This window comes from Ursus arctos, unplaced genomic scaffold (assembly GCF_023065955.2).
Source record: "Ursus arctos isolate Adak ecotype North America unplaced genomic scaffold, UrsArc2.0 scaffold_14, whole genome shotgun sequence".
Taxonomy (NCBI): Eukaryota; Metazoa; Chordata; class Mammalia; order Carnivora; family Ursidae; genus Ursus; species Ursus arctos.
In genome coordinates this window covers 13,917,921-13,929,456 of record NW_026622808.1, presented here as the reverse complement: position 1 = coordinate 13,929,456, position 11,536 = coordinate 13,917,921, and the positions used below count along the sequence as shown (strand labels likewise).

Here is an 11,536-nt window from a genome sequence, read left to right as displayed (position 1 = left end):
CACACTGGGAACGCGTCTCCGTCCTTGTTGACGGAACTACACTCCTGGTGGCCAACTCCCTGATGGGAAGCAGCCCCTGCCTACAAGGACCAGAACAGCTCCAACGGCGGGGGCCTCTTGAAAGTCTCCACAGCTTCCTGTCTCTCAGCCTATGCCCTTTGTCTAGGCCCTTGGAGAGATACCTTCTCCTTAGTTACTTCTCCTCTATTCATGTGTGCACCTGACGTTTCTTAGGAAAGTAACATGGCAGAATCTGGTTCCCCCCAAACGGGCAAAGAATTGCAGAATTTGGCAGCAGTAACCAAAACAGCCAACCAGGAGAAGGAAACGACCCCACGGCCTCTTTTCCATGCTGTCTCTGACGGCACCACAGCAGAGACCGGGGACACCGCTCACTTACTCCCACTGGGTCAGCGACCTTGTTCTTCACGGGCAGCACGTCCAGCTGGTATAGGCAGAATCCACAGCGTACCTCCCATCAAGATAAAACCGTAGTTTTCAAAACCTCTTGGCAGAATGAGACAATACTCCATACATAAAGAAGCCCTCAGGGCATCAAAGCCATGAGAGAAGATTAAAAGCCTCAGCATCTCATGATCCCCTGCACTATGCCCTGTAACACCCCCGTTTTCCTGGTGAGAAAGCCCAACGGCTGACAACGGAAGTCTGTCCAGGACCGCGCAGCAATAAGCAACATTTCCATCCCTCCGCACTCTGTTGTTCCAAACCCCACAGGCTACTGACATCCGCTGCCACTAGCGCCAACTTTCCACTGTAATTCATCCACGGAGTGCTCTGTTAGTATTCCAGCTGGTAAGTGTAGCCAGTTCTTCCTTTCACTTGGATAATACCCATGGACAGTCATGCCCCAGGGACCCACAGAGTCTTCTGTACTTGTGACAAACCCCTATGGCAGCTCTGGGTGGCAGAGTTTTCTGCATCTCTACTTTTTCAAACTATGGAGATAATTTCATTCTCGGCCTCCCTTCAATGGGAGGCGTCATCTACTTATTAAAACTTTTGGCCTTAAAGGGACATAAAGTCTCAAAAAATTAGAGTTTGCATGGACTCAAGATAAATACTTAGGGCATCTGATCTTGGAATGAGACCATACTGGGATCCAGACAAAACCCCTCATGACTTTTTAATGCTGACGCGTCATGTTTTGAGTCCCTGTGGCATTTTACATCATTCTTCTAAGGAAGAAAGATTTTTCATAGTTTACTGGTGGGTATTTTTAAAAGGATAAAACTGATAAATATTATCTTGGGTGTGCCACTGCAAATTCTTTTTCTTTAAGATTTTATGACTATTTATTTTACATTAGCTCTAAACAGAATGTGGGGATCAAACCCCCAAGACCAAGACCAAGAGTTGCACAACCCACTGACTGAGTCATCAAGCACCTGCAAACTCTTTTGAAGGTACTGAGACACCAACACTTTTCTGTTTGACGTCCAACCCAATAGGATGAGTTACACACCCTACTTTTGCCAAGGGTAAAACCACAAACATTTGGTCCAATTGGTATGCCTTTGGGGTACCTCGGGACTATGCAATATTATGGAAACCATGAAATGTAGTTACATCCAATGTGGATAAAACTGAAAAGGCTCCTATGTCCAAAATTTACCATATACTGTATTTTGGCAGGAGTTCCGTCTCCTATTAATGGCACTGTGCACACCAGACTTGACCTTCGGGGGCCAGCAGAAAGGACCTCATGGATATTTCCACCACGATCACTGATCACGAAAAAAATAAGCAATCTTGAGTCATGGTCAAAAGGCACGTTCTTCCAAGTCACATTTAGAACAAAACCAACCACAGACACCAAAAAATGACTCTCAAAAGATAAACCAACATCAGAAATTTAACAACTATTCATCCAATAAAAAGATAAGACTTACGTGAAAACGTGTGTTTCAATATGAAGACTGAAATGTGGAGGGGATACAGAGTCAGGAAATTCCAGTATTCACGACAGACAACAGACCCCTCCCACAGACACATTCTTATCGACCTGAGTCCAAGAGACATTGTAACGGAAAAGAGGTATGTTTTACGTAACCACGTGATTACTTCAAGTCTGAGATGACAAAGTGTATGCTGTCCAGATGTAGAGGACAAAGGAGGGCACTTACCACCATTAGTGTTCATACCAGTGACATGAACTGGGAATTAGGACACTTCCCGCCTCTATTAAGGAAGAGGCACTTGCAAAAACAAAACCAAGTTTGTAACAATGAAACAATTTCTGCCCATTGACATTTTCATGAACAAAATACATAAAGCTGATACTGGAATATTTACCAAAATTGTGTCCATTCAGGTTTGTCTCCAGGTACTGGCTTGTATTTTAAAAACGATTTTAGGGAGTATTAAGTGCTTTCCCACATTGTGTCTGTGCTCACAGATGGATGAGACACCTGAAGGCATTTCCACGATTCTTAAGTTCACAGGGTTTCACATCACGGTGCTTTCACACACGTCCTCAAAGAAAGAGGGACAACTGAACGCCTTCCCACAGTGTGGAGATTCACACGGTTCTGCCCCGTGTCATCACACGTACCTGCAGGCATAAGGGACACTGGAAGGTCTTACCAGAGCCTTAGGTTCAAGGGATACTGTCCACTGCGATTTCTCACGTGTTCTTGAAGGGAGCGGCGACTAGTGAAGGTCTCTCCCCGGCGTGTTTCTTCATATGCACTCGAAGGGATGAGGAAAACTTGTACGCTCTCCCACACTCCTTACATTCATAGGGTTGACTTGTGATGTGCGTTTTCAAATGATCTTGAAAACACTGAGAACGACTGAAAGCTTTCCCACACTCCATACACTTAAAAGGTCTCTCGCCAGTGTGTGTCCGCATGTGTTCTTCCAGGTGTGATGGACTGCTGAAGGCTTTGCCACAGTGCTGACATTCATACGGTCTCCTTCTAGCGTGTGTCTTCATATGTACTCGCAAGGATGCAGTACAGGTAAAGGCTTTCCCACACTGCTGACACTTACAGGGTCTTTCTCCACCATGCGTCCTCATATGGGCTTGTAGGTTTCCAGTAGAGGTGAAGGCTTTCCCACACTGCTGACATTTACACCGTCGTTCTGCACTGTGTGTCCTCACATGTGCTCGCAGGTTTGCAGAAGACTTAAAGGACTTCCCACACTGCTGACATTTAAAGGGTCTTTCCCCAGTGTGTGTCCTCATATGGTCTTGTAGGCCTCTCTGAAACCTGAAGGCTCTGCCACACTCCTTACATTCATAGGGCTTCAGGACATTGTGTGTGGCCATGTGACGTTCAAAAGGTCGATGCTTTCTGAAAGTTTCACCACACTCCTTACATTCCAAGTGTCCACCCTGTGTGTGCCTTCTCACAGTATGTATTGCAAGGGTGTATTGACGAATGAAGGCTTTCCCACAGTGCTGACATTTATAGGGTCTCTCCCCATTGTGTGTCCTCACATGTCTTTGCAGGCTTGAAGTAGACCCAAAGACTTTCCCACACTCCCTACATTTATATGGTCTCTCCCCACTGTGAGTTCTCACATGACGTGTAAGATTGGAATTATAGGGAAAGGCTTTCCCACACACGTCACACTCATGGACACTCTGTCCACAGTGACCCCACACATGACCCTGAAAGGATGAGGTGCGACTGAAAGCTTTCCCACATTTCCTGCACTCTAAAGGTTTTTTACTACCGAAACTCTTCAAGTCTGTCTTTGACGCTCTCCCAGTGTCCTGGTGTTCGTAGGGTTTTCCGACAAGGTCTATGTCAACATGAGGGCTGTGGCTCGAGACACAGCTGCAGGCCGGCCCACATTCCGCACAGGGACTAGGTTTGTGACACCACTGCTGAGATGTTCCTGGATTCTCAGGGAAAGAACCATCTCTGAAGGCTTCCCTACACTTAGCGCATTCACAGGATTTCTCTCCAGCAGGACAATCCTCAAGCACAGTAAGACCTGTAGTCTGGTTTACGGTTTCTCTGCACTGATTACCTTCATTGCTCTCCCACACACGCTCCGCCCAATGACTTCTGGTCAAAACAGGAAGGCACACTGTTAGGGAATAATGATTATAACCCAACTCCTTACTAATGATCTACTGATACTTATTAGTCATTATTTGACTACATAATGGCCATTTCCAAAGAATGGGCATGTTTGTGGCACTGTCTCCACGGTAACAAAGTGAAACAAGCTTAATGCACTGGCTGAGGACTCAAATATAGTCATAACACTCTGGGTTTCTCAGATATAGTTCTTCTCACCACTGTTTCCAACTGAATTAGTTTTCAGAGGATCAATATCTAGAATGCGCTCATTGAAAACTTCACCTTGTGAAAATTATCATTATACATTTACTGAGGCGTGCTTTCAGCTATCCTTTGATTTCAAGTTAGTCTCACAATCTGCCCAGACCCCGTCCTTCTCCTGCGGGAGTGTCACTCACCTCAAATGCCCTTCCTGGGTCTGGGTCTGATCTCCGCTGCTATGAAATTTCCCATTTTCTCCAAAAACAGAACACGAATCATTTCTTGCAAATAGGCCTGTTTTCTCTTCACTGGGTAGCTCATTCTGCAAAACACTCCACTGAGGCCTTGGTGCGCTCCTTTTATCCTGACTGGGACAAACTGCAAAAATTGGTAGCGTAGTTTAATTTCTTGGGAACCATCTGATGTTTGAAGGTACGAAAATGGATCCTATGTTGACTTCTATTCATATACTGATCCCAAAGTGGAAATGAGGTTCATCAGGAAGAACAGATAAGCGACCAAAGAAAAATTCTGAGGATCCTAGTGATTTGGGACTTTGGCAGTAAGAGGAAAAGCGTATGAAGGGCAGCCCGTTTACTCAGAAATACGTCAAAAGCGATGGAGACTAATGTGGAGATCAGTATTATCAGAAAGGAAAGCAGAAAGGAACTGGGCAAGACACACACATCCGCACCCTACCTCTGTAAGAGGAATACAGAAAGGCTTGCCACGTGGGTGAGGATGGATGAACGGTCCAACTTGGAAGCCAGGTAAATGACAAAATCACCCTTCTCGAACAAAACTGAGTCACGTTTCTAATGGACATGTGCAAATGCATTCCCTTCTCCGGAACCTGGTCCAACCGAGGCTTGGTGGACTGTTCTGAAGGCACAGGGCCCCCTGTGAAGCCTGCCTGGACTGCCCCACCTGCCCCTGGGAGGTCGGATGTGCGTGCGGCTGCTGCCCAGCCCCTGGAGAACAGTGCAGCATGAGGGAGGATTTGAAGGGTAACCAGCAATCTGGAGGATGGGCTCTTACTTTTTTCACATTGCTTTGGTATATTTGGAATCTCTACTGTTTCCATACGAATTTTTAAATCTGTTGCTCTAATCCTTTCAAAAATACTATTAGTATGTTGATGGGGATATCACTGAACATGTAGAGTGCTTTCTTTATTACATGTCTTATAGATTTCAGAGTACAGGTCTTTCACTTTCCTCGGTTACATTTATTTACTGTATTTTATAGTTTTTGAAGAAATTGAACATAGGATTGTTTTCTTAATTTCTCTCTGCTGTTTTTTTATGAGTTATACAAAGGCAACAGATTTGGGTATATTAAATTTGTATCCTGCAACATTTCTAAATTCATGTTAGTTCTAGTAGTATTTGGTGAAGTCTTAAGGATTTTCTATGTTTACATTGATATCATTTGAAAATATGGACAATATTCTCTTCTTTTTTTTTTTTTTTAAAGATTTTATTTATTTATTCGACAGAGATAGAGACAGCCAGCGAGAGAGGGAACCCAAGCAGGGGGAGTGGGAGAGGAAGAAGCAGGCTCACAGCAGAAGAGCCTGATGTGGGGCTCGATCCCATAACGCCGGGATCACGCCCTGAGCCGAAGGCAGATGCTTAACCGCTGTGCCACCCAGGCGCCCCGACAATATTCTCTTCTTAAACAGTTGCATGTTTCTCATTTCTTTACGCTGTCTGACTAGTAGGGCTACGACTTCCACCACTATGTTGAAAAAAAAAACTGGTGCGAACGGACATCCCTGTTTTGTTCCTGATCTTCGAAGAGAAGCTTCTGGCTCCTCACCATTGAGTATATTACTGTGGGTTTGTCATATATGGCCTATGTTCTGCTGCGGTATATTCCTTGTACATACCTTTTTGAGAGCGTTTATCAGGAATGGAGGTTGAATTCTGTCAAACGATTTTCTACAGCTATGGAGATGATCACATGATTTTTAGGATTTACTTCATTGATGTGGTATATACCATGTTGATTGGTGTGCATAAATATTAGTAACTCCTCCATCCCTGGAATAAATCCCACTTTGTTATGGTGAACGCTCCTTTCAATGTATTTTGAATTCAGTTTGCTAATATTTTGTTTAGTACTTTTGCATTTATGTTCCTCAGGGTTATTCATCTGTAGTTTTATTTTTATTTATTTATTTTTTGGGGGGGTAGCATCTTTGGTTTCGGTATCGGGGTGATACTGACGTCTTGGAAGGAATTTGAAAGTATTCCTTCCTGTTCTATTTTCTGGAGTAGTTGAGAATAACAAGTATTAACTCTTCCTTATCAGTTTGGTCGAATGTACCTGTGAGGTCCCGTGGTTGGTCCCGGATTTCTCCCGTATGTGTCTTGATGAGTAATTCACTCTTGTTTCTAGTAGTAATAGTCTGTTTACATTTCTGTTTCTTCCTGACCCCATCCTGACAGATGAGTTCCTAAAAATTATCTATTTCTCTGGGTGGGGCAATTTGTTGCTATACAACTTCCCATGTAATCTCATAATCCATTGTATTTCTGTGGTGTTAACTGTAACTTTTCTTTCATTTCTTCTTTCTTGTTTTCTTGATTAGTTTGGCTAGATTTTATCAATTTTATCTTTTCTTTTCTTTTTTTTTTTTTTTAAGATTTTATTTATTTATTTGACAGAGAGAGAGACAGCCAGCGAGAGAGGGAACACAAGCAGGGGGAGTGGGAGAGGAAGAAGCAGGCTCCCAGCGGAGGAGCCTGATGTGGGGCTCGATCCCAGAACGCCGGGATCACGCCCTGAGCCGAAGGCAGACGCTTAATGACTGCGCCACCCAGGCGCCCCCAATTTTATCTTTTCGAAAGGCCAGCTGTTAGTTTCGCTGATCCTTTCTATTTTTTTTTTTTAAGATTTTATTTATTTATCGGACACAGAGAGACACAGCGAGAGAGGGAACACCAGCAGGGGGAGCGGGAGAGGGAGAAGCAGGCTTCCCGCTGAGCAGAGAGCCCCATGCGAGACTCCATCCCAGATCAGGCCCTGAGCTGAAGGCAGATGCTTAACGTCTGAGCCACCCAGGCGCCCCTGATCTTTTTCTATTTTTTTAACCTCCATTTCTTTCTGTTCCACTCTTTATTATTTCCTTCCTTATAAATTTGGGCTTTCTTTGTTTTTCTTTTGCTAGTTACTCTAGGCATAAGGTTCAATTGTTTTGAGATTTTTCTTGTTTTCTGAGACAGGCCTGTATCACTATACACTTCCCTTTTCCCACTGCTTGTGATGCACGGGCCAAAAATGTTCCACCATGCATTCATTTTTATTTGGCTCCAAGTATTTTGTGACTCCTCTTTGACTTCTTTGTTGACCCACTGGTTTTTAGTAGCAAGCTGCTTAGCCTCAGCATGTTTGAGCTTCTTCTTTTTCTTACTATTTACTTGTAATTTCATATTGCTGTGCACAGAAAACATGCCTCCGAAGATTACAGTCTTTGTAAACTTACTGAGACTTCCTTTGTGGTCTAATGTCTGAACTATCCTGGAGAATGCTCCACGTGCACTTGAAAAGAATGTGTATTCTGCCATTTGGGATGGAATGTTCATTATGTCCACCTGGTGTAATGTGTCATTGAAATCCCCTCTTTACTGATTTTCAGTAAATCTGAAATATGCAGGCACATTAGTGGAGCGTTAAATCCTCCTACAATTATTTACTACTGTCATTTTCTGCCTTTATTTCTCTTAATATTTGCTATATATACTCAGGCGTTCCCTGCTGGGTGCACAGATCTATCCCATCGTTACACTGCTCCTGTCTGACTGATGTGTTTGTCCACATGTCATGGCAGTCTCTGTCTCCAGTTACATTCTTTTTTTTTTTTTAAAGATTTTATTTATTTATTCGACAGAGACAGAGACAGCCAGCGAGAGAGGGAACACAAGCAGAGGGAGTGGGAGAGGAAGAAGCAGGCTCATAGCGGAGGAGCCTGATGTGGGGCTCAATCCCGTAACGCCGGGATCACGCCCTGAGCCGAAGGCAGATGCTTAACCGCTGTGCCACCCAGGCGCCCCTCCAGTTACATTCTTTGCTGCGACATCTATTGTAACTCATGTAAGTTTTCAGTCTCTGCTTTTTTCCCCACTTCTGTTTGGATGGGAGATCTGTTTTAATCCACTTGACTTTCAGTCTGTTTTGTGTCTCCCTTTGAGGCAGAATATAGATGGGTTCTTTTTTTTTAATCATTCAGTCAATATATGTCTTTTGATTGGAGCATTTACTCCACCTACATTGAAAGTAATTATTGAGGAGCACGTTTTTCATGCTAGTCTGTTAAATGCTTTTTTTCTTAAGATTTACTTACTTGAGAGAGACAGAGCGAGTGAGAGAGCAGGAGCTGGATAAGGGGCATAGGTAGAAGGATAAGCAGATTCCCCTCTGAGCAGAGAGCCTGACGCAGGGCTGGATCCGAGGACCCTAAGATCATGACCTGAGCCAAAGGCAGATGCTTAACTGACTTAGCCACCCAGGTGCCCCCATAGCGGTTTTTTTCTTTGTTTTGTTTTTAAGTAATATGTAAGCCCAACACGGGGCTCAAACTCATGACCCTGAGATCAAGCGGCCCATGCTCTACTGACTAAGCCAGCCAGTCACCCCATATTTCACATCTGTTTCTCTGTATCCATGGATTAACCTCAAGATACTAAGGATTTTACTACCTTTGTGTTTTAACCTTCGTAACCGCTTTCTAAGTGGTTTATCCACTAACTTTATATTTCCTACTACCACCAAATTTATATCTCCTTTCATCATTTTCATGCTTTTAGTTACCACCTTTTCTTTTCCACTTAAAAGAGGTACTTCATGATTTCTTGTAAGGCTGATTTAATGGCAGGACACCTGGGTGGCACAGTGATTCGGGCACCGAACCCTTGATTTTGGTTCAAGTCATATGATCTCAGGGTCTTGAGATCGAGCCCCACCTCGGGCTCCGTGCTTGGGGCAGAGTCCGCTTCGATTCTCCCCCCCCCTCGCCACTCCCGCCCATTGTGTGTGTGCAAACGCTCTCTCTCTCTCTCCTCATATAAGTAAGATTTTTTTTAAAAGATGGTGTCATGGTGATGAAGTGCTTTCATTATTATTTGTCTGGAAACCTTTTTATCTCTTTCAATGAGCAATGAATTTCCTGAGTAGAATATCCTTGGTTGTAGGCTTTTTCCTTTTGGCACTCGGAATGTTTCATGCCACTCCCCACTGGCCTGCCCTTTTTCTCCTGAAAAATCAGCTGATAGCCTTATGGAATTTCCCTTGTAGTTTTTAAAGTTTGGTTTCTCTAGCTGCTTTAAGATAAACTCTTTATTTTTCACTTTTTCCCATTTTAGTATAAATGTTGGTGTGGATCCCCTTTCTCCTTCCAGTTTGGCCTGCTGTACTTCCCAGACCTGGATATCTGTTCCATGCCCGGATCTGAGATCTAAGGATCCTGGGATCCGGCCCAGCGTCAGGCTCTTTCTTCAAAGAAGTTTCTGCTCTTTTCTCTCCCTTCTCCTCCCTAGATCCCTATAATGCAATTATTATCATTGCTGTGGTCAAAGAGGTCCCTGAACTTATCCTCAGTTATTTCCTTCTCAGCATTATTGTAATTTTGGTATTCAGCTTGGCTGCTTCCCACACCACCTCATCTTCCAGACTGAGGGTAGCTGTTTAGCATCCTCTCGTCTGCTATGGATTCCCTCTACTGTATTTTTCATGTCAGTTATGGTATTTCCTAGCTGTGGTCGGTTCTTGTTTATGCTTTCTTTTTTTTTCTTTTTTTTAAGATTTTATTTATTTATTTGACAGAGATAGAGAGAGCCAGCAAGAGAGGGAACACAAGCAGGGGGAGTGGGAGAGGAAGAAGCAGGCTCATAGTGGAGGAGCCTGATGTGGGGCTCGATCCCATAACACAGGGATCACGCCCTGAGCCGAAGGCAGACGCTTAACCGCTGTGCCACCCAGGCGCCCCTTGTTTATGCTTTCTATCTCCTTGTTGAAGTTCTCACTATGTTCATTCACTCTTCTTTCAAGTCTGGGGAGTATCTACATGACCGTTATTTTGAACTCTTTATCTGACAGATTACTTATGTTTATATGATTTAGCTCACTCTCAGTGCTTTTGTCCCATTACTTTCTTTGCAACCGATTCCTCTGTCCACTCACTGTGTTGGCATGTATTAGATAAGCCAGCTACATCTCGGGGTCTTCAGAGTAGGGGCCTTACATAGAAGACATCCTATGGTGCCCTACGCCACAATCACGCCCTGGTGCGGGCTGTGTGCGCCCTCCTGTTGTGCCTGAGAGCCGGCTGCTATATGCACACTGGTGTGTGGGGCTTCATGCCCTGCATGGCTGGCTGGGAAGTCCTGCTGTAGCCGTGCTGGATGCACTGATGGATGGGGGTGATCCTCAATATGGCCGCCTGCAATGATGGATGGTGACTGCTGTGGGTGCAGTCGTGGGCAGGTTGCCCCCAGCTCGGCTAGCTGAGGGGCCAGGTGATGGAAACACCCGGCTGCAGCTAGTGCGGGCTCACTGGTCGGTGTGGTTAGCTCCTTCACTCCCTGGGACAGAAGTAATGCTGGAGAGGGGATAATCACAACTGGGGTTGCGTGACAGGTGCAGTAGGACAGGAGCCCCAATAGGGAGACATTGGCCCCGAGTGAGGCTGCCACCAAGGGTGGCCGGATGGGACTGACTCTGGATGGGTACCTTCTAAGGCAGGTGGGTTAGATGGGGTGGGTCGGTGGGAAATGCTGAGTGGGGGAAACCAGTATAAGCAATGTAGATAAAGCGGGTCAGAACTGGCTCCCAGATGTATCCGGCTATCTCGGGTGAAGGAGGGCAAGATAAATGACACCTGCCAGCATGTCAGTTCCTAGAGAAAGCTCCCTGGGCCTCCACCGTGTGCCCTAAAATTAGGCAATAAATCTTCAAAATGCATCTTTGTGCTTGGCCTTGTGCAAACCGATAAGAGTGAGCTAACTCCTTAAGAGTAAAGACTCTGTTTTCCATAGCCCTCCATCTTCCCTGTCGAGCCCTGCTGGTGTCTCAGCTCCCAAACTTAAGGCCCACTGCTTTTCAAAGGCAGGTGTTCTGGGCCCTGGTCTTTGCACTGCGGTCCCCAGGGCCAGGGGTGCCTGGTGTGGGGACTGGTTTCCCCGCTTCTCTGTACCTGTGATGCCCCACCCACTTCTGCCTCCGCACACGTGGGTTTGGCTTCCAACCACATCTCTGCTCCACCCAACCTCTTCCAT

General features: G+C 45.1%; 1 protein-coding gene across 3 annotated transcripts in view; it reads right to left on the bottom strand.

Annotated features, from left to right (window-relative positions):
* Window positions 1-1,301: 1,301 nt before the first annotated feature.
* The window catches only part of LOC123000187 (zinc finger protein 77-like), a 76,752-nt gene continuing 66,517 nt past the window's right edge, over window positions 1,302-11,536 (bottom strand). For all 3 annotated transcript variants that reach the window (XM_048227002.2, XM_048227000.2, XM_048226999.2), the window contains 2 exons: window positions 4,457-4,637; window positions 1,302-4,040 (listed from right to left, as the gene is read on the bottom strand). In XM_048227002.2, the coding sequence (XP_048082959.1) occupies window positions 2,645-4,040; window positions 4,457-4,637 (1,577 nt within the window). In that variant the 3' untranslated portion in view covers window positions 1,302-2,644. The remainder of the gene's footprint in view (window positions 4,041-4,456; window positions 4,638-11,536) is intronic.